This window comes from Python bivittatus, unplaced genomic scaffold (assembly GCF_059951505.1).
Source record: "Python bivittatus isolate LINGU-HERP-01145 unplaced genomic scaffold, Pbiv_v1 ctg000080_np1212, whole genome shotgun sequence".
Classification (NCBI taxonomy): Eukaryota; Metazoa; Chordata; class Lepidosauria; order Squamata; family Pythonidae; genus Python; species Python bivittatus.
In genome coordinates, this window is record NW_028277035.1 from 45225435 (window position 1) to 45252692 (window position 27258).

At 41.4% G+C, this 27258-nt stretch overlaps 3 protein-coding genes across 10 annotated transcripts in view; 1 reads left to right on the plus strand and 2 right to left on the minus strand.

Annotated features, from left to right (window-relative positions):
• Positions 1-7: 7 nt before the first annotated feature.
• Positions 8-7669, minus strand: NICN1 (nicolin 1, tubulin polyglutamylase complex subunit). 4 transcript variants are annotated; one of them, XM_007428413.4, is made up of 7 exons: positions 7496-7669; positions 6588-6729; positions 6051-6239; positions 4156-4269; positions 1822-1893; positions 1531-1635; positions 8-700 (listed from the first exon to the last, which is right to left on the minus strand). In XM_007428413.4, the coding sequence occupies exons 2-7, from the start codon at positions 6717-6719 to the stop codon at positions 659-661; spliced, it is 654 nt and encodes a 217-aa protein (XP_007428475.1). In that variant the 5' UTR covers positions 6720-6729; positions 7496-7669; the 3' UTR covers positions 8-658. The 4 variants fall into 4 exon arrangements, with proteins under 4 accessions (XP_007428475.1, XP_025022541.1, XP_025022540.1 ...); XM_025166773.2 differs by lacking the exon at positions 7496-7669 and adding an exon at positions 7218-7479; XM_025166772.2 differs by lacking the exon at positions 7496-7669 and adding an exon at positions 7112-7479.
• On the plus strand, positions 7586-15733 carry GMPPB (GDP-mannose pyrophosphorylase B). 3 transcript variants are annotated; one of them, XM_088133980.1, is made up of 10 exons: positions 7586-7604; positions 8173-8307; positions 9668-9748; positions 11223-11271; positions 11363-11505; positions 12134-12292; positions 12681-12759; positions 13845-13972; positions 14244-14426; positions 14983-15733. In XM_088133980.1, the coding sequence occupies exons 2-10, from the start codon at positions 8179-8181 to the stop codon at positions 15112-15114; spliced, it is 1083 nt and encodes a 360-aa protein (XP_087990106.1). In that variant the 5' UTR covers positions 7586-7604; positions 8173-8178; the 3' UTR covers positions 15115-15733. The 3 variants fall into 3 exon arrangements, with proteins under 3 accessions (XP_087990106.1, XP_007428476.1, XP_015743585.1); XM_007428414.4 differs by lacking the exon at positions 7586-7604 and adding an exon at positions 7832-7937; XM_015888099.3 differs by lacking the exon at positions 7586-7604 and adding an exon at positions 7896-8039.
• Positions 15734-15761: 28 nt separating this feature from the next.
• RNF123 (ring finger protein 123) overlaps positions 15762-27258 on the minus strand; it is a 112032-nt gene continuing 100535 nt past the window's right edge. For all 3 annotated transcript variants that reach the window (XM_088133975.1, XM_088133977.1, XM_088133976.1), the window contains exons 36-39: positions 26786-26928; positions 22622-22716; positions 18282-18367; positions 15762-17262 (exon numbers count right to left, since the gene is read on the minus strand). In XM_088133975.1, the coding sequence (XP_087990101.1) occupies positions 17163-17262; positions 18282-18367; positions 22622-22716; positions 26786-26928 (424 nt within the window). In that variant the 3' untranslated portion in view covers positions 15762-17162. The remainder of the gene's footprint in view (positions 17263-18281; positions 18368-22621; positions 22717-26785; positions 26929-27258) is intronic.

Genomic DNA, 27258 nt, shown 5'->3' on the forward strand with positions numbered 1-27258 from the left:
ATGAGAAAATGCTTAATAGTGTATTGGGGATAGAAATTTTATGATACAACTCAGCTTTCTACCTCCTCCATCCCTCCAAGAATACCAGTGTCATGGTTTTAGCATGAAGCAACATTTCTTTTTTGAAGTCTATGCACATATTAAAAGACCTATGCTCTATAATTACAAGTGAGGTAGACAGACACATTCATCTCTGTACCTGGCATTTTCTAGAATTGCCATGTTTCAATCTGAGACCCCAATACCCTGAGTCTTTTTGTCCTTCTTACAATATTTCAAGTCACTATTCATCAAAATGAAGGCTTCCTTTCCTTCATGCTCCCAGTACCAGATTCTTGAAGATACTTCGTTGTGCCTTTAAAAGAAACATGTACCATGCAGCAAGGCTTGGAAAAGCAGATCAGGAGATAAACAGTCCTAATTAGGCAGCTTCAGTTTAGGTAATCTAACTTTCCAGGGTCCAGTGCAAAATATAGGCTTGAAAACCAGATTACCACAGGTGAAGAGGCAGAATCTAACTGGATAGTTGTTGGAACATGAGACTGGAACATGGAAGCAACTAAGTCTTAATCCATTACTTCTTCCTGCTCAGGCCAGGCCTACAATGCAGGGGTGCAGCCCTGCTTGGAAAGCTTGCTTCTTCTTTTCTTGGAACCATTCAAGTATAAGAAAGCAGATTAAGGTCATAGGAGTCATCCATCTGAAACACACGTAAGAAACAACTCAGCAACTTGGGGATAATGAAGGATGCATATTTTTTCCATATATCCTATTCTCTCTTCTTCCCACTCTTCCCCGTTTGGACAATGTAGGGTAGGGGAAGAAAGCTGAACTTGGACTCAAGTAGTGCTTAGCTGGTCTTGGACTCTCATTAGTCCCAACAAACATGGCTAATGAACAGAGATGTTGAAATATGCACCTCAACATTGGAAAGACCCCAGGCACAGAGATTAAATTGATTCAAATTAACACTTAGCCTAAAATATGAACTTTGGCTAGCCACCATCTCTTAATTTAATCTGTGTCAGGTTAACTTAGAAAACATAATGCTAACCAGTCTAAGTTCCTTAAAGGAACATGTAATGTAAACAGAAATTGTACATTAACTGCCCTAATCAGGATGATCACCAGTCTCTGCATCTTAGCAACGACTAGTTTATAGATATGGACTTTTGATACATCTCAATAAGGGTCCTCTGATGTTATAGAAGTTCTGTTGGTAAACATCTTGAAAGAGGCTTTAGATTGGGAAATGGGGGTACTTTACCCACTTGCAGTGTTTAGAGGTTCTGACTGTTTTTGTTGTGCAGAGTGCAGCAATACTCCCAGAAAAGTTTGCCAGGAAAAATACACATCAGCATGAGAGAGTAAATAGCAATATATGTGCAAACACCCAAGTCACACGATTTCTCTAGACTAAATAGTGTTGTGAAGATAACGAGATGAGCTTCTTCCCATGAGAAACTCCTAACAGTTTTTCAGTAATAAGGACACTTCTAAGGCAAGAAGCAGAAGAACAGAGAAACTAACGTCAAAGCGCCCAATCCGTGCTACTGGTTGGCTGGCTTGGAGCATCTCAGTTAAAACCCACATTTGCTGCAGTTCGGAAGACACTCTGTCAGCATCAGGCAGGCCCTGAAAGCAAAGGATAACTATATTAAAACATGCAGTTTTTTGCGGCTTTTGCTGTTGCAAGACCACCTCTGGATGAAAATCTCTCCCCTCTAGGAGCCTGTTATCATCAACCAGTCTAGCTTATGTATCTTTACTCAGGAACATGTCTGTGTTCTCAGAAAAACTTACCTCAGTAACAATACTTACATCATGTAAGCTTGCTGGCTGCTCCTGAGGAGAAGGATGAGAAAGCCAAGCTGGAAAGCCTTTCTGAGGACTCTGTAAAGAGAAAAAGCCCGTCCCAGAGAAGCACACAGCAAATTAGACAGCATACCCTTCACACTCCATGTTCACCAATTCGCGCTTAGAGCCAGTGACAAGGAAGATCAAGCTTTAAAGATATTTCAACTGTTTCCAAATATATAAAGCCATTAGGAATTATATTACTTTACAGATAAGAAACAAGAGCTATAAAGTACAACTTTTCCTTATCTGAATTTCAGAAAAAGGCCTTCCTCTAAGATCAGCTTCAGATTTCCATAGTTTGTATGTCAAGATTAATACCAGGTTTTGTGCACACTAAGTACAGGCAGTTACATTCCTAAACTATACCCGGGGTATTAATCTTATGATTAATGTGAATCTGGCAGAAAGAAGTAAATACTATACTTGTTCCATGGATATCAGAAATACATGCATAAAGGTAAAACTCCTTTGAGTCAAAGTTCAACTTCTGGTGGGGGAGTACATCATAATGCAAAATGATGCAAGCAAATAATTCACACATCCTTTTGATATCACTGGGGCTTCTAACAGTTGCCCGTGTATGGACACGAAGTTTTCTTGGCAATAATATGGAAGTGAGTTGTCCCTGCCTTTTTTCCAATTTAGCTAACAGCCCTGGGTTTTGTTGGTGGTCTCCCATTTCAGTACTAGTTAGATTCAACTCTAGCTTTTTGAGATCAACCAAAGCCAGGTAAGAATTGCCACATTCATATATACATACATACAATTTATATACCTATCCATCTCATATGTTGTGACAAGGGTGTGGAAAATGAGAACTTTAGCAGCTGAATCACAGAAGCAGAATGAATAAGGACAGCAAAACTGGCTGCACAGAAACTGAAGATTATGCTTCTCCCACTGGAGCAAAGAATTGGGGTTGGCTTGGTGATGGTGAATGAAGCATTTTTTTCCCCTAATTCTACTGGAGACCAGAGCAAAGAATATAAGCCCAGTTATATATCTGACTCTGGACCTTCTAGAGAGTGACATAGCAGAATAAGATGTTGGACTAGGACCAAGGAGACCTTAGCCATGGAAACTCACTTTAGGCCAGTACTATCTCCCAGCCCAACCTCATAAGATTGCTGTTGTAGGGTAGATTCCAATGTAAGCCACTTAACTCTTGGAGGAAAGTGAGATATAAAACTAACAGCAAGAAGAAAAGTAGAATATAAAATTAACCAGCTAACAAACAATAAACTTTAATACAGGTAGTCCTCACTTACTGACCATTCAACGACTATTCGAAGTTATGACAGTGGTGAAAAAATAACTTTATGGCACATTTATGACCTTCGCAGTGTCCCTCAGTCATGTGATTGCCATCACAGTCAGTACCCATTGTCTTGTGCCTGAACTGTGAACTTCTTCTCCCCCCTTGCAGAGCAGAAAGATTGGAGAGAAAGGGATTACAAGAAAGTAAGCTGTTGCTCTTCTACACATCAAAAACAATGTGAACATGCCAGCAGCTCAGGGCTGGAGCTGTGGGCGTGCTACACAAACAACTTACAGTACTTTCGTGAAATCCCTTCCTCTCCAATCTGTCTGCTCTGGGGGGGGGGGAGAAAAAAAAGCAAATGATTTCTGTAGGCATTCTCTCCTTTGCCTGATCCTTTCCCACTGCCAGCGCAATTGCATTGCTCTCGATGTGTAGAACAGCAAACAGCTTACTCTCTTGAAATCTCTTTCTCTCCAATCTCTGCTCTGCGGAGGGGGGAGAAAAAAAGCAAGCAATTTCTGTAGGCAATCTCTCCTTTGCCTAACCCTTCCCCCTCCCCTGCAGAATGGAGAGATTGGAGCGAGAGAGATTTCAAGAGAGTAAGCTGTTTGCTCTTCTACACATTGAGAGTAATGTGATCATGCTGGCAGTGGGGAAGGATGCAAACAAAAATCAAAAGTGTGAAACCAACTAGTCTTGTCTCTTTTCAGCTGGAAAGCACAGTCATAGACATGTGATTTCCCACTTATCGATCGCTTCACGTAATGGTGGAGTTGCTGGTCCCAATTAGGGTCGTTAAGCAAGGACTACCTGTATAAGGATGGTTGGGAATAGGTGCCTCTTCAGATGTTGTGAACCAAGACTATGAGTGTCCCCAGCCAGTGTGACCAGTGATATAGCAAGTTACAGTTGCAACTCAGCAACATACTTAATTTCCTACCATTTAAACAGATTTGCAAGCCACTGCAAAGATCCTGGGAGGATCAGAACTGCTAAAGAAGGAACCACATTTTGACAAAATTTTGAATATGTACCTTCTGACACAAAGAAAAAAGCTGCAGTTCCTCAATTGTAAAATGCAACCATACTGGGGAAGGCTGGCGCAGAATGAAACGCATGGCAGCCACCCGATCCACATCACAAAGCATCTAGCAAAACATGGAGACAAAACATTACTGAAGCATATACACCTGCATAATTAACAGAAACCTGATAATGAATTAAATCACAGTACTACTGCATATTATTATGGAATTACTAGATCGGGGGACATTGATCAATTTTGCTTGGGAAAAAAAACATTTTGCTTAGATTCAGGAAAATAAATCATCACATTCTGGAAGTTCTGCTATACCATTCTGTGTCAGCTAGAGTTGGAAGAAAACAAACAAACCAGTAGTGAGGTTAACCTGGTGTTTATTGTCCCACTGTCCCCCTCAGCAGCTGCCAGTGTGGCATATACCACTGGCCCACTCCCCATTTTCCCAGTGCCTTCCCTTCCCTCAACTGCTGCCTATTCTGACAATGGCACATCCTACTTACCCTACTTCCCACTTCCCTCTTCCCAACATTTTCCCTGCACAGGAGTTGGTGAGTGTTGGCCATGTTCCAGAATGCCCTCTTCATTCATTTTAGGCAACAAGAACACTCAATAAGCTTGGGCCACATTCCACAGAAGCTGAAATCATATTCTAGACCAGTAGAAACAGTAGCTATAGCTATGAAATAAAAATGTGTCAACTACTTGAGAGGAAGACTATCATAGACTGAGACAAAATATTAAAGTGCAGAGACATCACAGTGACAACAAAAGCATGGTCAAGGCCATAGCTGTTCCACTTGTAATATGCAGCTGCAAGAGCTGGACGATCAGAAAGGCTGAATGAAGAAAAAAAAATGCCTTTACACCATGGTGCTGGAGAAAATGGTTAAAAATACTACGGACTTTATGAAGAGTATATAATTTGATACAAGATTAAATAAAACCAGACTGCTCACTTGAAGCATTAATAAGGAAGCTAAAGCTTAAACATTTTGGATATATAACATGTAAGCAAAAATCACTGGAGAAGATCATGATGCTTGGAAAAACCAAAGGTAATTGAAAAACAGGCCAAAGGAAGGGAAGGTGGCTAGATACTATCTACTAGTGACCCAAACATGACAAGGACTCAAAGCAGCAGCTACAGGCAGTCCCCGGGTTAAGAATGAGTTCTGTTCCTAAGCCTGTCTTTAACTATAATTTGTATATAGGTTGGAAGTCGTACTTACAAATGGGTTGCCTGTTACTAAAAGTGGCGAATGGAGTTCTTCCTGGAGGAAACAAACCACTGAAGCCATGCAATGTTTTCATGAACTGCTGAAAACAGACTGTACAGGTAGTCCCCAGTTTAAGAACGAGTTCCATTCCCAAGGTCTGTCCTTAAGTTGAATTTGTTTCTAAGCTGGAACAGTATTATTGTATAATACTATATACGTAGTATTGTGTAATGAACTCAAACCATTGTGTATTTAACTTGAATCATTGCGTATTTAACTCAGATTTTGCTACAATAGGCTCAATTGTTGAGTGGAATAATTGTTTTGGCACACAAGTTGTGGATATGTCCACAAAGTTGTGAATGTCAAACCCCTCCAGTCCCAACCCCTCTGAAAAACAAGCTAGTTCCATATTTTCTGCACGCAGAAGAAATATGAGGGATTTCTACACCTTATGACGTGAAACTTTTCCTAAATAAGCTCCTTAGAACTATTTTATTTCCTTTCTGCATGTGGAAATTGGCACATACCTAATCAGAACCAAAGTACTTGTTAGGGGATTTAATTACTAGGTTAGGCTCCTTTCACTACCTGATTCCAGACTTGTTAAGTTACACCTTTTGGGGCAAATGAAATTCCTCACTTCCCCAACAGAAACTGAAATCCTGACCTGATGTCTGGAAATAGAAAAGTAGTTTTGGGAACCCTCCTCTGTATGTGGATTGGGCATCAAACAATAGTTACGTAGACAAGTAATCCATTTAGAAGGGCTTCCATTCCCATCATCTGCAGAACTTCGCCGCTGTACTCGAAGGGTCAAAAAGGCAGTGTAGTAGTTTTTGAATGAAATTGCCTGCAACTGAAATAAAAACAAGTGATTGATTGAACCCACAGCAAGCAAGCTATAACAGCTAAAGAGAATGTAGAGAAAACTTTTGTGAACACTTTTTTGTTACTCAGAACTCCCACCAGTAACTCTTTAAATAAAGCCAATGTTCTATATTGCTGATGGGAGCAAAAGTAAGCAATTTTGATTTGGAACTATCAACTGAGTAAATCAGAGTTATGAGTTTTGGAACAGAAACCTCCTGGCTCACAGATCACTTCCAAATTTCAGCATTAGCTATAAGGTTAAATCAATTACAACTTCTGAATAGTTTATCTGTCAGTTATACATCTTTGACAGTTGCTTTTCTTTCACACTTACATCTGTGGTCTGCGAGTGTGGGAATGAAACATCAATCACCAGAACACCGGGCCGGCCTAACTCTGTCTTCATGTCTCCCACCTGCAGGGCTACTGGGTTCTTAATGGTGCAAGGGACTGGCTCCAATGCCATGGTCCCCACTCTGGAACAAAATATCAGCTTCAGTAAAGTGGCATACAACAATCACAACCATTACTTCTCTATATTAAATATAGGATTCCTCTGTTAAAAGCATTTCTTCCATTTTCCCAACCTTCTTGAATGAGGAGTTTTTGAAAATGCAAAAGCTTTCACACACTGTTGAAAGTTTCCCATTAATCAAATAAAAGTGTTTACCATAAATATTTTTATTTATTCACCCTTCCAGTGTTTTTCACAAAACACAGATCCTTGTATCTCAAGTGGCTCTGAGGGAATCATATTTAGTCAAGGCACCAAGTGGCTCTGTTTCAGATATCTGATGCTACCACTAATTACGACAAGTTTAAATAAACTTGAGAGCTAGAAATCCTACGCAGCCTTACTCATCCCTTGAAGCTAAGCAATAACATAACGCTCTCCCACACCGCTGACTTCCGTATTATTAACAGGGCAGCCTGGGACTCGGAGAACTTATCAAAGGACCGGCACCATCAGCCTGGAGCAGCGGCAGGTAGACAAATGGGCGAGCCAGGGATCCATCATCCGGGAAGGGGAGCGAACAGGGCTCCGCCCAATGCCGTTACTCTCCCCACAGCTTGGAACGCTACATCTCGTCTGCTCCCAGCAGCCCGATTACAAACACGCCGCCACCATCCTGCCTCTTCCACCCGCCCGCTTCCCGCTTGAGGCTGGGCGAGGACGGACTACGAAGGGCTTCCCGGCTTGTAAACTCAATGCCACTACCAACATGGCCGCCCCGCGCTTACCGAGGTTGCCGCTGCTACAAAGAGGTTTCATGAGGCGGAGCCCTCGTTGCTAAGGTTCGCGTCGCATTTCGAGCCCCAGATGACGTATGACACGCGTTGGAAGGCACAGGTAACCCGTCCCGAAAGGCGGGACTTCAACTTGTAACCTACAATAGCGAAACTAAAGACGTGTCGAGAGCAGCTCTGGCACTTTTATCTGACGCAAACGGCCGCATCACGGACGATCCTGCGTTGCTATGGCAACATGGTAGCTTCCTCTGCGATTGGCCGATGAGTCCGATTCTTCTCGGCCGCCATTGGATAGTAGGAGTAATAGGTCACGTCAGATGTATTGATTGGCCAAAGGGTTCGAACAGGAACTGGAGGGGGATGTCGTGGACGTTCGATCTGTCTCCCCTGGGCGGGGTGGAGCCTCTGAGTTGGCCAGGAACGGGAGCCGTGGGTGAGCGCGCGGGGTGGGATGCGGGGAGGCTGCCCGGCGACTGAAGCCGCTCACTCGGCGGGCGGGAGACGGCGGCTGGGACCTGGGCGCTAGAGGCCGCGGGCAAGTCTTGCTGGACGGGGCAGGGCGAGAGGGGGAAGGGGGCCGACCTGTAGAGAAGGGGGCGCGCAGGCAGGTTCGGTCGGTCGAGGAGGGCTGGGCCCCGCAAGGCTAAATCTTCCTTCTCTCCGCTCAGGCCAAGATGAAGGCGCTGATCCTGGTGGGGGGCTACGGCACCCGGCTGCGACCCCTGACCCTCAGCATCCCTAAGCCGCTGGTCGAATTCTGTAACAAGCCCATCCTGTTGCACCAGGTGGAGGCCTTAGTAAAGGTAGGCGTAGAGCCCGTCCTATATGCCTCCGCGTGGGCCGAGTGACTTCTTCCTCCTTTTCGTGAGAAAGATTTATGCCTTAAAAGCTGCCCGACAGGCTGAAAGTCAATAGGCAAAGTTTTCCTTGTTGCAGTATCTCCTCGTGTGGGAAACTTCTACCTGTTTAACCACTGCCTGTCGCTAAGCTTTTAAAGGAACACTGCTTTAGGAGAAACGGGGATGTTGTCTGCATGCATTTGAGGAGGTACAGCTGAGGGCTTTCTGCGGAGATCTGTCCTTTTTGTTTTTGCTCTGGACTTAAATTGATCTGTCTTGCCATAGAAAGAAATCAAGATGGATGTCTGATACCCTGTGCTCCACTAGAAAAAGTGTGAATGTATGAATCAGACTAAATCTGGAGTTGAAGTAATAGCATTTTTTCTGCTTCAGAAAGCAAAGATGGATCTCCAACTATTACACTCCTTGTTTCCCCCTCTTGCTTAGTAAATGAAATTCATGGGAAGATGTCTTTCATAGTCATGACCTTTTTATGATCCACTTAATGTTAGATGACATCTAATATTTGTTCATAATTTTAAATTCTGTCTCACATCTCACAGTATATATATTTATTAAATGCTGACTGGAATAAATGTGCTTTTGGAAATTTTGGGGGTTTTTTTCTTAGTTAAACACAGATATGGCCAAATTATACTTCCTGGAAAATATATTTTTGAAATATAGTACCAGTATGTAAAAAGCTGTCTCTTAATTCATACCAGCCTAATCCCTGTTATTGTAAGACCAGAGAATAAAACCACCTGGTGTTGATTGTAATGATGCAGTAGAATCATATGGATATAGGCACATAACATGGTCCTAAATCATTTAGGGTTTTAGAAGCTAAACCAGCACTTTGATTTGACTGCAGAAGCATTGTTTATATTGGGACCAATTACATTGTAGCTAATGTAATTGATGCAGAATAAACATATGTCCAAAGCATCTAACTCCCACAAGAATTTTAGCTGCTATTTTCTGTACTGTTTACTTTCCAAATCAAGGGCATCTGTACACACAGCATGTTACAATAATCTAACTTGTCAGGTATTGTCTAAACATGTGGCATTGTACTTAAGTCAGTTTTCTCAGGACAGGTAACTCTCTTGCCTCAGATTTAAATCACTTCCAGGACATTTGAATTACTCTTTTAATGAGGGCTCAGCAGTTTCTGATTTCTGTTATCATAAACTGAGGTTTGGCATATTTAAACATTAATCAGGAATAATTACTTTGAGGTATAATTCTGGCACCTAATCTTAAACCTGTGAATAGGCTCCATGCTGTCAAGTCATGCTGAATGCTAATCTTCTCCTAATAGGCAGGTGTAAATCATGTGATCCTTGCTGTAAGCTATATGTCAGAACTACTGGAGAAGGAGATGAAAGAACAAGAGCAAAGGGTAAGTGTCCTGAGGTGAGCTTTTTTATTTGTTGACATGGATTTATTGGTGGAGTAAATAAGCTCTGACTTATTTGCATTTGCTGGGTGTTTTTTTTTTTTTGCAGTGGAGTGATCTGTTGATGCCAGTTGTTCTGTACTCAGTAGCATACTGTTTCCACAGGGCAGTCAGTAGAATTGAATGGGTGGTTAATCATTTTAATGCTCCTGAATTAGGGATCTAATCTTTCAACTTTAATATTTCGTCTTGGCTTCTGCAAGGAAAATGGCTGGTATTGAGCTTGGCTGAATACTTAATCTCTCTGTGCTAGAATCTTCTTAAAATAAGAATGATGCAATATATGAGATTTAACTAGCATACAGAACAACATGTTGAAATAAGTACAACCCCCTTTTTATAGTTCCTTATATAAGATCCCTGTTCTACGGTGTTAAAATAGGGTATGCATCTCTGGGCATCATGTGATACTGCTTTTCTATAGCTTTCTGTAATTGTTTTGTATATTCAGCTTAATTACTTGATATAGCTGCTAAAAGTGTTAATAAAGTATAGGATAATTCTCACAGATACAGTAATGCAAAAGCAGGTGTGACTGTTGAAGATCCTGGATTGCTGTTAACTCCCATGTTTGTTTACCATTAGTCATATTCATTTAGGTTGATGGGTTCAACATCTAAAAAAAGGTCAGAATTACTGCTACCTCTGGTGAAAAGAATTTGATATTAATAAGCTCTTTTATCTCATTCCTTTCATGTAAAATGTACAGATTGTAAGCAAATTACTTTGAGCCCAAATCTGCTCATTATTTTTTGCAGTACTTGTGGTTTGTGACTAATGTTTTTGAAGTAGTTGTTGTGTGTATCTTTGTCATTTCACAAAATCACACATAAAATGCTTATAGTGGAAGTACTTTCTCCACTGTAACACTGACTGCACAATTTTTTCCCTTTGGCTCCTTAGTTTGCCTTGCACCTTTCGGCCTGAATCCCAAGATAAGTTAACTTACAAAAGTTCCTGAAAGAAAAGTTTCCTTTTCTCTTTTCCCCAAGGAGTCCTCTGACCCCCATACTACAACCTCTTGATGGTTATGGAATACAATGCCTGCAGAAGTGCTATATGTACCTAATTTTAAATAGACTCCATTACACTCAATAGACTTGCTTCCAAGTAGAAGAGCTTAGCATTAGGTGTTTGAATATGGTTTAAGAAGTGGATAACCTAACACAAGGACTTTCTAAGGAGGCTAGGTAGAATTCAGTTCTCTCATCTAAATTATGCTATTAGCAGCTTTATTTGGAGTATTGACACATTTAAATAAAGAGCAATGAGTCGATCTGCAGCTTGCGATAAACTAGCAGCTGAGCAATGGTGATATGATGAATTTGTCCTATTTGAGAGATTTTCTAAATGCCGTTGTGGATAGGGTCACTGTCTACTTTTCTTCTAACTGCATTTCCAAACTCTTGTTTCTCAGTTGGGCATTCAGATTTCTCTGTCGCATGAGAAGGAACCACTGGGCACAGGTAACTATGTGAGTTTAGCAGTGTTTGTTGGGTATGGTTACTAGAGGGCTTGTGATCAGATGGACACTGATAACTCCTGTTTCCTCCACAGCTGGCCCACTGGCACTAGCACAGGAGCTTTTGGCTGAAAATTCAGAGCCTTTTTTTGTACTCAATAGCGATGTGATCTGTGATTTTCCCTTCACAGACATGGTGCACTTTCACAGGCATCATGGAAAAGAAGGCACTATTGTGGTAAGTACCTGGGGATTGTGACTTACTTTTTTATGCTTTATGAGGGTATTTTCTAATCCCTACTGCATATTAAGCTCCCAGAAATAGAGCGAGCAGGTTAGCTGGGAACACAGAAATCAAACACCTTGTGATGGCTGTATCTGGTAAGTCTCACTACTTATCAAAAACAAAAGAAAATATAAATAAAAACCTAATGCTATACAGCCCTTTCTATGTTAACATATGTGGTAGGGTATTTATTAAAAAAATGCTAAGCCTGACATCACACAGCACAAGCTGAATGATAGGTGGGATGGAAAACTAAATAATTACTATTGCTTATCTTTGGCTTAGTGTGTTGCGTGAATCCATCCATTCTGGTTGGCAATATATGGTTTATGGATTAGCTGGTCATGTGAACCCAGTGACACACTGCTTATTCAGTAAATCTTGGTTAAGCAAGCCATTATATTAGCATGTTGTGTGAAGGCAGCAAGCAATTAAATGTCCTTTTTTAAGACTTCGAAGTGGGGTCAGAATAAAAATACTAAAATAGGCATAGCATTTCATACTAAGATGTGAGGGGTGCTTTTTTCTGATTTATGTCTTTACTGCCATGACTGCATCTAATGTGGACTTTGCCTCACAGGTGACAAAAGTGGAAGAACCCTCCAAATATGGTGTAGTTGTGTGTGAGGCAGATACTGGGCTCATACATCGCTTTGTGGAGAAACCCCAGGTTTTTGTTTCCAATAAAATCAATGCTGGCATGTACATCTTAAATCCAAGTGTATTAAAGCGCATTCAGGTATGAACCAGTAAGGGGACAATGGAGGTTTCAACAAGCTGATTTTCCCTGGACATCTGATGTGGTGGAATTAAAGCCATGTTTAGATGTCATGGGACACCAGAAGATTCTTCCATCGTGCTTAGACTCATTTGACTCTGAGTGGTTAGATAGAGATTACTGTGTCTATGTTTGGTTATCATTATGTGCAAATTCAGAAATGGGTTTACTCCTAATAGACCAGTGAGGACATCTTGGTTCAACTAGCCATTGCTTCTGGTGGGAATGATTTGAATTGGAATGATCTAAACAATGAATCTAAAGAATGTTGTGCTTAATATCCATGACACATGAGGATTGTATAGCTCCTATTGGAATGGCCAACTGAGTCCCTTTACCTTTTTCTTAGTTGCGGCCTACCTCAATTGAGAAAGAAATATTTCCTGTAATGGCAGAGGAAGGACAACTCTATGCCATGGAACTACATGGTAAGGAAAAGGCTTTGATACTTTTGGATTAGATTTCAAAGTTATACAGTAATTATGTGTTCTCAAAACTAAAGGTAGTGATGTAGAAGAGGTAAAAAATGCAGAAGTTTGGTAATAGCTTCTGGAAGGTGGAGGTTCAATTAAGAAATGAAACAAGGTTAGGATGTGATTTGGATAGCAAATAAAATCAAATTCCAGCACTGTTACAAATTGATTACACATCTTTGCCTTCTGAAACAATATTTTAAAAAGCTTAACATTCCATGTTTTGTGTTCCTACCTTTCAGCATGACTAGTCAACTCCCCAAAATTCCAATATATTATTTGTTGGCTCATCATTAATGTTATTGGGAAATGTAAGATTTTGTTTGCCATAATCTCAATATTTAAAATGTCAAGCTTATCTGGCTCTTTCTTGTAGAAAAAATCTGCATTTACTTAGGCTAACATGACTTTATCCCCAAAGTATCTGCCCCCAGGCACTATTAAGGTGGAACATAAGTTTAAAGATTTGGAAAGTAAATTCACATGATGCTTGTTTTAGAACAGGATGGGCAATCTGCAGCCCTAGAACCACATACAGTCTTGTCCTTTTGTATGATGCAGCTACACCCACTTTTGGCCCTCAGCCAGCCAAAAATTTTTTAGGTCAGCTCTTCACTGCTAAAAGATTGGGGGGGTGTTGACTCATTGTTGACTCCTGTCGACTGCCTGGACAAGTCCCTGTAGTTTTCCTGGCAAGATTTCAGAAGTGCTTTGCCTTTGACTGCTTCCTAGGGCTGAGAGAAAGTGGCCCAAAGTCACCCAGCTGGCTTTGTGCCTAAGGCAGGACTAGAACTCAGTCTCCTGGTTTCCAGCCTGATGCCTTAACTACTACACCAAACTGGCTCTCTGCTAAGATTGCCCACTGTTATTTTAAAGCAAGGAAATACAGAGAGTTTTTTCCCTATTTTCCACAAGTCTGCCAGCCCAGAAGCATTAATGCTGGTCTGCTTCCAGATGAAGAGCCCCTTGTACCTGTGATCCCAATGAAAGCTCTATTACAGATTATTGGTACCTGATTCATGCACCTTCTATCACTGCAGGGTTCTGGATGGATATTGGGCAGCCGAAAGATTTCCTGACTGGCATGTGCCTGTATCTACAACATTTGCGGCTGAAGCAGCCTGAGCGGTTACATTCTGGATCGGGCTATATGGGAAATGTACTAGTGGTAATCTCATTTTAAAAATTCATTTTCTGTGAGTAGGGAAAATAAGGAACAGCAGGGATCAATCTGATCCAATCTCAGATTTCCACAGGGATCAGTCTGAGGTGGCAGTATTTTCTTAGGCAGGCCAACAGCATATGCAAATGTTACCAAGTACCTAGTTCTGATCTGGGAGTAGAAGAGGGACGAACATTATTTGTCCACCTGGGAAACTGGAAACTGCTGGGGCAAGATCATAAGGCTATCTTTCACGTTAGCTCTTCTTTCATTTCAGGACCCAAGTGCCAAGATTGGATCAAACTGCAGTATTGGTCCCAATGTCACTATTGGGGCAGGAGTTGTGGTAGAGGATGGTGTTCGGATCAAGCGCTGCACTGTTCTAAAGGGGTCACGCATCCGTTCCCACTCTTGGCTCGAGTCCTGTATTGTTGGGTGGAGCTCCTCTGTGGGTCAATGGGTGAGTGAGCTCTAATTGTCTTAAAAACAAAGGGCTCTGCCTGTACTACTTAGAAAATAACTTGGATTGCCCTTTATATGCACACACTGAAAAGGACAGAATTATGCTGTTAGGTTTTTCCTCCTTTAGAACTATAGTTCTCCACTAGGTCGTTCATCTACTTTTTGCCCATGTGGCCTCTAAAGTGCAGAAATTCAAGAGCAAAACATTGGATAGTGGTTTTTGTTCTTTAAATAAGGGTCAAAATGAGCACATTAAGTCTCTGCAATGCTTTATGCACTCCTTCTCCACCCCAACTGCAGGTATGGCATGGCTTGAGTGGCACCTGAGAGTCTTGTATAGATGATAACTTTGTAGGACTAAGCCTGGGTTATCACCCAGGGCATTCTGACTTTGCTTTCCATAGCAGCCCGGGTGCTAAGAGTAGTTACTGTTAAGAACTAATTCCTGAGTAGCCACATGACTTGTATAAGCAAGTAGCTCCTTTAGCCTGAGTCTGTTTTAAAATATATTTTCCTAAGCTCAGCTGTGTAATTGCACACCATTTTTTCCTCAGGTGCGGATGGAGAATGTAACTGTGTTGGGGGAGGATGTCATTGTGAACGATGAACTCTACCTCAATGGGGCCAATGTGCTGCCTCACAAATCCATTGCTGAATCAGTCCCAGAGCCACGCATCATCATGTAGTAAGCTTGGACTGAGCACTGGACTAGCTGGCAGAACATTTTGCTGGGAACAACCCCACTCTGTGCCTTGGTGGCAAGGGACTCTCTACTGAGTTCAACTTTCTTCTTCCAAATGCTACTATTTTCTTTTTACCCTTGCTGCTGACTTCTTAACATTTACATGGGGTCCTAGGAGTGGACAAGAATATGGTTGCAGCATTCAGAATTAGGAATGAGTGAGGTAGGATAGGCTACCTGGGCCAGATCCGCCATTGTTCTACAGCAGAGTCCGGTACCCTGTTCTGAAGAGGGGCAACCCATCTTTGCTTCAACATCTGGGATAGTGTAGCAGCTCACCTGTTTGAAGATGAAAGCATCCAGTAGTCCTGGGAAGGTGAATGAACAGCATGTTATATACTAATACGATAGGGTGATATTTGTTGTTTATGAAGCACAGAGGCAAACAAAATGCAGTACTCTTCTGTGGAACTTAGTTGCCTTATAAAACTGCATTGCTTCCTTCCCTATGGTGAATTACTGTCAACTATTATTCAGAACTTTGGACATGGTTCTCTAATGAAGATGAATGAAATTATATTGTAATGAAAACAAATGAAATTATTATTGTTATTAACAACGGATGCCTGGTATGTCATGTGTTGTCTACTCTTCAGAAGCTAAAGATGAGAGCAATAGTCCTTAAAAGCAACTTTTTCTAATGCCTGTCTTCCTTGGAAGTACCCCTGTAACTACTGTGCCAGCCCTTTCCAACTTTTGCTACTTACAACCTACATCAGGAAGAATGCTTTAGAAATGTAGAGAAGAATATGCATCTCGCAGCTTTAAGGAATAATAATTTAATATTTCATTTTATGGAAGTAATATCCCCTTCCAGTTTGGAAGGGGAAGGGGAAGAGAGACAACCATATATGCACTTAAATTAAATTCCTTGTTTCAAGCACAATGCTTGCTACTCTCCCCAACATTTCTGGATACAAGTCACACACAGTAAATTTTTAAAAAATCCTTGTCTGCTCCTGGATTGTACAGGCAACCTGGTCACACAGTGTAGGGTGGGTGCCACAGGCACTTCCTGCTGGTGGAAGATAGCAGTGCAATCAGGTTCACCCCTGCTGGAACCTACAGTATCAACCTAGTGAACACTTCTCCCAACCACTTATATAAATACATGGACCAAATATTGGTCCTACTGAATCTGGTCTTTCCCATGGAAACGTTTGATCAAACTCCTCCTTGTGGTCTAGGCTGCATTTCTGCACTTATTCCTCTGTTGTATCACTAAGCTCCCCACACCAGAAGCCTGACCTAGTGCCTGTGTTTCATAGGTGTCCTTGCCTTCAAAGGAAAGGGGCCAGACTCACAAAGAGCAGATTCAAATTTTTAGGCAGACAGGTACCACAATCCTTCACTCACATGTACCGCCTTTGACTGCACAGGAGAGTATTGCTTGACAATCTCCAGAACGATCGCATCAGGTGCTACAGGTGAATGGTTGTCTGCAGGGTATGCCCACACAAATATTTGAATCAACTCTAGCTACACATGCACTGTCAAACACCAAAGTGCTGCTGCTGTAGCAGCAGCCAGAACACACTTGGCTAGTGAGTAACTGGACTCACAGGAGAGATGCTGGCTGCAGAGAATCCATTTTTACTCTACCATGGAGAGCACATCAAAGAGGATGTGTCCCAGCTACAGTACAAGACATGCTTCCTAGGGTAGATGCAGAATAGGAGCTATAGATTCAGGCTGAGGTAGAGAACCTGACCATGTTAAGCCCCCATGCACATTACCCATAGGAAAAGCCCAATTCCTGTTGATTCGGAGTCAATGACAGCAACAGGAAGTGTACCTAAATTCAGTAGGATTGAATACAATTTGGCCTAGGTGATGCATACAGAAGTGTGTGGCCTACAAGAGGTGTCATAAAACTGATCTCAGCTGTGCTGAAGAACAGCCGCTTTTGACGAGATGCTCTTGGAGGGGGGAGAGTCCACTGTGGGGAGAAGCTGCCCAGGCATGCGGTCCCTGCCCTGCAGGGTCCAGGCACTAGGAGGTGGCTGGTTTAATGTAATCATCCACTCCTGTGATGGTGGCTTTGCAGAAGAAGCAGTCCTTATTGTTCATCAGGTGCTGGTTGATGCAGGCTCTAAAAAGGCAAGAGTTTATATATTTGCTTATATCTATGCAGAAAGCCTGGCTCACACATTACAAAACAAAGGCAAATAATCCTTCTAATGCTCGAACGTGTAAGAGCATTCTACTTTGCTCTTAAAAACTAAACAATTTGCCATCTAGTTGTCTGATACAAATTAACCAAACCACACATTTGCTTCTTTTGCTCATAATTACTGTCAAAGATAAAGGATACTGAAAACTTCCAATCACTACTACAAATCCTCCCTTCTGGCTTCTACATTTTCCCCAGGATCCACCTGTATACAGTGGTACCTTGGGTTACGAACTTAATTCGTTCTGTGACACTGGTCGCATCCCGAATTGGTTGCAACCTGAAACAAATTTCCCCATAAGTTTAATGTAATTACCGTTAATCCGTTCTGGCGTGGAGGACTGGGAGGTGGCTATTGCTTGGAGGGAGAGTCCCCCTCCCTACGACCACGTCTCAAGGACGGAAAATGGCCGCGGACCACGCGTCAGGGGCGGAAAAATGGCCGCGGACCACGCGTCAGGGGCGGAAAAATGGCCGCAGACCAGGTGTCGGGCGGAAAATGGCCGCGGACCACGTGTCAGGGGCGGAAAATGGCCGCGGACCGTGTCACCGGAGGGAAAATGGCCGCGGATCCAGTTCGTACCCCGAGGCGGAGTTTGCAAACCGAGTCGTAACTCGAAAAGTTCGTTAGCAGAGGCGTTCGTAACCAGAGGTTCCACTGTACTTCCAAATCTATCTTCTTCCTCGCAGTCAGAAATCCCATTTCCATGACTCTGAAGTAGCTGCCTAGTTCTATTGTACAACTACATGGGAATAGCAGATCCTGGATGCATAAGCAGCCACTTAGAAGGATTATGGGGCTTGGGTCTCTTCCAGTCAGGGCAACCAGTGAAAGGGGATTCAGATGACCACTAAATTAGTTCTGGTGCATAGCTGTGGTGCATTCCAGTATGGTTACTATCAGATAAAGGAAAGAGAAGTCTGCGGGGTTTACTCACTTGCATGATTTGTGGGAGCATGGCTTAAATACAGCAGAGATTGGATGTGCATAACAGATAGGGCACAAGTCTTCCTCACTAGTGGGCTGGAAAAAACAAGCACAAACAAATACCTACTTAGCTTCATTAGCAGTTGCCATCACCAAATCTAAATCAAGCCCAAGTGCAAGGTACCTAAAAATAGGAAAACTGCCCCTTGGAATCAGCAGCACAGATTTCTGCACTGGAACTGTGAAACTAGCTCAGCGTCCTCCACATTCTTGTAGGACAAAGTGCAAACCCGTGACTTCTGAAAGCTTTGGGTACACTTCTCAGAGATTTCCAAGGATTGTTATTAAACTGTAATTCTGAATATGGTGAAATGTGAAACTAATTAAATTCATGACTGAAGGGTAACAATACTAAGTGTAAATGAAGACAAAACTATTTTTTTGTCCTGGCTTCATCCATTTTTTTGAGGGGGGTGTCCTGCACACCACTCAAAGGCAGAGTATGGTCCTGGCCCAGAAAATATGGGCACATTCTTGACCCAGGATTTGTGCCATGAATGATCTGAATTTTTTACTCAGTCCTACCCATTCACAGCAGGGTGTGGGACAGGTAAGCTGCTCCATTCTGAAGTATGAAGGCCAGTCTCTGAGACAGGTAAAGGAATAGAAAAGCCTTGGTAATGTGCTGTCTCCCAATGGCCATTGGGTAGTCTGCTTGTCAGGAAGTACAAACACAATATTTCAGTTCTGGTAATGCTCCAGTCTGCAGGAGCATCCACACATTCGTTTTTAAAATGGATTATGAATTTTGATTGCTCTACAAAGGTCTTCAACTGGAACATAACTTCAAAAGGGATGCCACTTCTCTCATAGTGTGTATTTGGATGACACATATGTACCATCCAAATTTGCATGATGCACTCCTGTAACCATAGTGCTAGAAACTTTCTCTTCATACAGCGCAAAACAAAAAACTACACACATGTGGTACTCCCTTTGTCTCAAGAGTTGCATTCTATCTAAATATACTTAGAACTTATCAACATCTAATATGCCATTCCTTTATCTAAAAAGTGATAGTAATCACTTTAAACTTAATTAAGGAATTAATTACTTACTGCTTTCCTTTACACCAACATGTGCCTGTGAAATGTGTTTACTGAAAAGTTCTGAATTCAGAGATTATTTATTTATGTTCAATTTTTCTATGCCACCTCAGTCAAAGACCCTGGGTAATTTTAATATATAAACCTGAGCATCCAAATGCAATTAATAAATATATAATAAAATTGGCCCCACAGGAAACAATGTGGAAAAAGACCACATCTGATATAATATCATGGTTTCTGGAGCATTTTAGTCATTTGCAGAAATAAGGAAAAGAGGCATCTTGGCTAAAAGAACAATTGGATTTTTTTTTTTGGTCTTCTAGAAGGTTCCCAGAAATATTTCTGGCTCACCCACACAGTTTAGTAATGATCTTATGGAGTGCAATAGATCACTTCTAATCCCCATTCCTTTCCAGACAGAGGTTTTCGCCAACACAGATGCATGAACTATAGAACATACTGATCTCCAGTGTGGAGACCTAGCTAGAAAAAGAATGGCTCGACTCATCTCTACTCTCAGTCAGCAGATGATCTTGACACATTTCTCTCCTGAGATCTGGCCAGGTTCCTGGTGTGATTAGCTCCTGACAACACATTTTGTCCACTTGATAAGACATGTCTCCATGGTGATGAGGACCTTATGGAAAATTGTTAACCTCTGAAGGACTTGTATTACTTGGGAAAGCGCTATTAGGAATCTTCCACTATATTCTCTTGAAGGAGCACAGAAACCTTCTTGACAGATGTTTGGAATCTGGACCATGCTACCTGCAAACAGGATGCCTTGTGGAGGAAGGCACTAAAATCTTTGTGTGTCTTTTAAGTGATAAAAATCTTGTGCAGACTTTCATGTATTATTGACCCTGTACACCATGAATGCTAGTCCATGACTTTGTCTTGTTACCAGATCAAAATGTCTAGGTTGCTGCCATATGCACCATTAGGAAGCTAGGTCATAACGGGAATTTAGCAATCAGATAACAAATTGGTGTTCTCAGTAAAGAATGGCAATATAAATAAAGGAATGTAACAAGAAAAATGAGAGATTTTTTAAAAAACATTTAGGGAAAATTTGCCACTAATTAGGAATACTCAAGTAATCACAAAAGAGACCTGACAGAGGCAAACATGGTTATGAGAAGATGGAAAAACTATACTGAAATCCTTTACAGCTGGAATTACAGGAGTACGGAAATATTTGTAGAGAGTGAATATTTTCAGGACCTGAATAGGGAAGGATGCAGATCATCCTCATATACAGTGTATAAATATGTTATAAGATTGGTAGGACTGGAAGAGATGACAGCTGGAATCAAAATAGGTTGAAAAAACAACATTTTGATATATTCAAACAACAACGCTTGATTAGCTGAAAGTAAAGAAATCAAGAAGGATAAATACATTTTAGAGTCTAAGATAATTAAAGCAATGGTCTTTCAAGTAGCAATGTATGCCTGTGAAAGGTGGATACAAAGAAAGAATAAAGGAAAGAAAATAAATCCCTTTTAACTATGGATTTGAAGATGGTTACAGAGAGTACTATGCACTACAAGAAGGCCCAATCAGCACTGAACCAAAAAAAGGCTGCTACTTCGAGGAATCAGAAACCCACCTATTTTGGACAAGGAATGCAAGCAGATGGTGTAGAAAAAATGATTAGATATGACAAGGTTGATGGAAATAGAAGACGGAGAATCAGATAGAAGGACAGGATCAAAGAGACCATTGGAATATCCTTGAACAGTGGCAGATTGATGTTGAGCACAAGTCAAGATGGCAAGCTTTTTTTTTTTAAACAACATCTGGGTCACAATGCCACATCTTTGAGATATGTGAATGCCTGCTCCTGAATGATCATGATGCAAGAATGTCATATTTGAAGGAAAAGCCTCTACTTGTTCCCAAGAAGAAAGATAATTGTGCTACAATCAGTAGGGTAAGAAATTGAGATTTTAAAAATGGCAAAACAATACCTAATTTCTTGAAAATTTCTTTTTTGAAACAGAGAACATATATGTAAATACTACCTTTTAATATGATTTTGGGAGGGTTCAAAAGATGTTGAAATCAAAATATTTGTGACTAGGTTCTCATATTTGCATTTGTGTTATACAGAGGACACACTGAGTCCAGCTCAGCTTGCGGCTCTTAATGAAGATCCAGCTTCTGTCTCTAGTTCGGCCTTGGCTAAGACCGTGACTTCCTACTGAAACCCAGAGACAGAGCCGTCACATGCATCCTTCCTGCTCCTCCCCCCTCCCACCCCCATGCAGCAGCCTTCACACAGCTCCAACTGCAACTGGAAGGTGAGCAAGCAGACACATTAATAATTCATATCCAGTCCCTGCCAGAGATCATGTTCCTTGCTGGATCACTGCTTCTCATTGGAGGTCACCCAGACATAGCAATACATGCAGTGATATCTTAGATACAAGAATTAATCTGGACAGCTTTTGTGCTACTTAAAGACCTTTCCTTCTAGATACTTTCTGCACTCCCTACTCAAAATTCTCCATCAAAGGAACTTATTTCTGTTACTGCAATTATGCACATTTCCTCAAACTTACTTTTGTTCTCTCTCTTTAATTTGCACATTTTACTCTGTTTCTACAATTTGAGTAGAATTGTTTTGGCAAGGATTAGGTTTGGGAAATAGAATTTTACACAGACTTGCATCCCGCTAGAAGATCCATTTGTCCACTGGACACTTGCAGAGCACAGATGAAAAGCATACAGAGGTTGACAGGGCTTCCTTCCTCTCTGGTAAACCATCATGCTTCACTAGTCATTAAGTATGGCATACACCTACTTTGCTGAACATGCGTACGACACAGACACTCTGACATTGACTCATTCTATGCTCTCTGCAGAATAAAGGATTTCTTAGCACATTAACTCCTCTTGCTAATCTCAAGGCACAACCTTGTGTTTACCTGGAATCATGTTACCATGCTCTTACTGTCCTTCCAGATAGTTCAGAAATAGTTTCAGCTCATGGAAACATAACCTTTGCAAGCACCTTTGACATAAAGCTTGGACCCACAGTTTCATACGGTCCTACATTTCTAAACAAGGTCTTGCAGTCAGAGACATACCAGCCTGGAAAGAAAGTTAACTAATGTTTCTTGCATTTATACAACTCTGGGTATATAACGTGCCGGCATGAGAGCCTCTGTGTTACTGTGGATGCAGGTTGCCAAGGAGAACAGCATGCACACGTTCAGGTAATCAGAATACTTACCAAAGTGGCAGCTGCAGCTTGCTTGGATTCTTCACTGAGATGACCCAGCATTTGCTCCACCTTGGCTAGCTCTTCCTGGCTGATATAATCAGTGTCTGCAAAACAAACCGAAGAAGAAAGGATTGGATGGGTGTAGGTTTTGACAATATGACAGAAGAAAAAGTTACCAGTTACATTTTTAACTTTCAAACCTTCTTCTCCACCCGTGATTGGCTGGGAGCAATTAAACTGAACTTGTAGTGAAGGTTGATGGCCACAGGGTGGCACAGCCCAACACATCCTCTAATGAGTCAATCCCAGTAAGCACAAATAGATTAGGAAAGTTTGAGCTCATCATGACAATTGCGCTGTCAAAACTACTGTATGCCCCACCGACATTTGGTGTTAGAAAAGTAAATGTGAAGCTTTTGAATACCATAGTATGCATGGAAATGTTATGCAAGGGTTTCTTACATACGGGGAGATCTATTGTTTCTGATCAAATATATTACAATATTTGATAGTGTTTGTAAGTCTTAAAAATATTTAACTTTTCTATACTCAGAACATTGTGCAGCAAAGAGGATTGTATCATGATTATAAAAGAAACTGATGTTAAGAATGACATTTAGAGATGGCATTTAATCCATCCGTGAAAAAGATGAAAGCTCTCCAGTGTCACAAGGCTGTAACAAGAGAATCTACGATGAAAAATAATAATCTGAACCAGGTTAAGACTGTTTCATGAAGAGGTACAAGAAAAGTTTCCTGCAGCATGTTCCAGGATGCAGATTTATATAAGCTTCTCCCCCAAGCCGACTCACCTAACTAAGATAAGCTGTGTCGTTATAATACCTGTTGTTTTATGGTAGCTTTCTTTCACTCTTTAGTCTTTAGGATTGATGCAGCAAACCATGGGCCTTTTCTGACTAGATCAAGCTGGGAAGATGAATAGCTAGAGGAGGCACAGAACAATTTTGAAAACGTCCATGTGCCACAGCTATAAAACGAAGTCTGCAAACAAATCTGATAATCACTGTGTCAGCAAACAAATACCGAGGCTGGAGCATTTAGCTTCTGGGCCAGCTCAGCAGCATTGTCAAGTGGTGGTACTGCTGGCAGACGTACAGGCTCACATTCTGGGAATCAGGCTATTAAAGAGTGGGTACTCTCCAACAGGCCGGAAAGGACCTTTTCCTCCAGAGCCCAGAAATAGAAAGGGAACACAATCCCTTTGCTGCAGGGCAGTGGAAGTCACAGCCAGGCCACAGAGTCTAATTGCTGAAGAGCCTTGATAGATGGGAGGTGTTGTTCAATTTTATAAAACAATTAGCAGGGATTGATGTAGAGAGACCTTACAGCGCATTACAGAAAAGAGAAGAAAATCTGCCTATGGTATTCTCTGCAGCTGGCTACCTCATCTATAATAATATTTTCATACAATCATAGAAAAATAAAAGCCTGCAGTTGTTAGGTAAGAAAGCCCCATTTATTCTGACTTCAAGGAGATGGGAAAGGTTTGCAATTCCTGCAAGAACTATTGAGCCTTCATATGCACAGCCTGTTCCAGTCAATGTGCCTCAAGTTACTAATTAGCAATAACTCCAGAGCCCTTAATGCCTGAAAACTGCTGCAATAAGGAACTTTAATCACTTACACACACACTCACACACTTACCACTATTTTCCATTTCTATAACAGTTAAAGATCCAGATTTCAGAGTAAAAGCTCTCTTACATCCCCCTCTATATCCCATGGTGAACATATGGCACACCAAGGGCAACTGTGATTGCCTCATTCAATTTGCTAGAAAAGCAGCTTTCCTGGGCTTGGTTGAGGTTCACAGAAGAGCCATCACAACGGAGAAAACAAAGATCACATCTGAAGCTGTGATGCTGCTTTATGATATTGCTTAGACTCATTCTCTTTCTCTCTCTCTCTTAAACACAATAGAAAGTTATTTGCTTCTACATGTTCAGTTAGAGGAGAAAATCTGCAACGATCCAGGTCTGAGGCAGTGGGCCTTTCAGCCAATCTTTCATACCTGAGGACAGTAAGATCAATCAACAGAACAACTACATTTTAACAACCACTTAGAGGAAGAAACAAGGCTTCCTCTAGGCTGGATGCTACAAGGATTCTTCTAAAGTTTTAACAGTTCATCATCATCAGTGCCATCCCAGTCATGTCTAGTTTTACCCATCAGCTCAAGATCGCTAAAGAACTAACAGTCTAGAGAAAACACAGAAATTACGACAGTATTATTCTTTGGTGAGCAGCATTTCTCTGTCCTGATGCTCCAATTACTTTCTTGCCTTTCTGCAGAGCTAAGGACAGTAGTCTGCTTCTCTCTTTTTAGAGCTGGACAAATGCTTTTCTAACAGTGTTGATTTATGAGAAGCAACCCATTTTAATGGTACAGGAAAGCAATGCTTTCATTGCCCTCTTTTCATCAATGCTTGATCCACAATGACAGTATTCACAGTAACTCAATTTCAGTGAATTGAAAGATGGTTTAACAAAACAACCTCATCAAGACAGAAACACATACAGTCAAGCCAGTCCCTCACCCCCCCTTACCCTTCAATCAAATACCCAAAACGAACTATCCAGCATGCCCAGGAGCCACCACGATGCCTCTGAGCCACTTCACTTCAGCGTCCTCACTAGTCTCTGTGTTTTCTCATAGACTTTTTACCCACAATGCCACATACTCAAGGGATGCATAATCTTCAAAAGGAATAGGAGGATATCCATTCACAGGGAGACTGTAAAGGGTGCAGAATGTAAAGAAAGAGCTGAAACATTACTGTACGCTTCTAATTGGTTGGATAAGATAGCCAGTTAGGGCTAACTTGATACATAAAGTTAGTAGTGTGGTCCTTGCCCTTTGGGATTTATCTCTGCTGACATCCTTTTCCAAATATTTAGACTGGACAATGTTAAAAAAATAACATAAGATAACAACGCTAAATTTAGGCCCCTCAAAAGTACAGCACTGGGGAAGGCAGATTAAGTGGAAGCCTGTTCCCATATTTCATGCTATGGATACATTACACAATCCTTATCCTGTGTGTCAGGGTTAATACTATAACCCAAGCAGTGTCAAATGCAGCCTCACAGTGTAATTTTTTGCCCTGCTCATCAGTTAAAGAGTTCCCTGGTGGCTAACATGCAAACAATAAAAAGATACAACACACACACACACAAACTAGAATGGGTAGGAAAAGGAAAAAAGCAAACTCAGGCTCTACTGTTTAAAGTTAACAATTATACAGTGGTTCATATAATGATAGCTGAGACAACAACAATTCAGGGAGAGGTGGTGCCTGATGGAGCTTCTTTTATTGGAGCCAATAAAATGACCTTTTTTTCTCAAACTGTAGTCAAACTGATCAGTTATAAGTTAGGCTACTATACTCATGGAAAAGAAATGCAGGAAGAACATATAACAAGTTTGTCCCTTGCTCCATCCTCTTAGTCCGGAAAACTACAACTGGCAGCAACTCTCTGAGTTTCTGGAAGAAATATTCTCTAACAACTTTCATCTGACTCTTTTAACTGGAGTTGCTGTGGACTGGATCCAGGCTTTCCTACCACAAACGTGCTATGACCTATTTCAACAGCTCTACCCGGCTCTGCTAATCCTCTCCATTAGAAGCTGCTTGTACTCTAAAGAATCTTAGAATAAAATAACACGAGGACTTTGTGACATGTTTTATTGTGTTATTTTGTTCTGGATGCATTTTAATGGTGGTTTTATTTTTTCATATGGGTTTTGCCACAAAAATAGCTCTGAATATTTATCAGAAAAGAGGCTCAGATTTCATCTTAAATAAAGCTCTGATTCTTCACATTCTTGACAGCTGTTTTTCAGAGAACAGGGTTGGAGTTAATCTCAGGCATGCAAGGATTGGAAAATAGTGTATATCTCTAAAGAGTTTCAAACAAGCAAATATATTTTGAGGACAAGAACAGGTTAACAAGGGAAAAGAAAAAAAATTACCAAGATGACGTTAAGAGACCTTACAGACTGTTCACAAACTCTACAGCAGAGGCTATCTGACTGTTTTTTCTACAAACACCTCTTGAAGTTAGGCAACCATCAAACTGGCTAGAGACAAAAAGCAAGGCAAGGCAAACAGTTCTTGTCATATGGAAGCACAACATTTTGGAGATACTTACAGCTCTGCAGGGAGAAATGTTTCTTATCAGCAGAAGACGATGTCATTCCCAGGACTAAAGGTTCCGTGTGACCCAATAAGTACTGAATAGAACGGAGCTGGAAACAAGGATCTGCCAGGAGCACAGCTGTTGCCCGCTCAGCCCTGGAAAGACAGACAGACAGGGAAATCCTCTTTTTAAGTCCCTTGCCTTGGAATACCAAGGCACCACACTGCTTACAGCCATCCCTCTTTTGTCACAAGAGTTTGTACAACTTGGTAAAGACTTTTTTCCAGGCCTTCAGGCCACATGTTCTCCATGAAAGGAATGTGTAAGCCCACTTGTTGCCCTGAGACCACTACCCATGGGTGCTTTAAGGCAGCATAGGTTGCAATGGCTGAAGGAAAGAGAAGAAGAGCTGGCAGGCCACAGATCCTCAACAAGCTTCAAAGGGACTAGAGGCTACTTGCTAGAAAAACAAACCCATTTTTGAA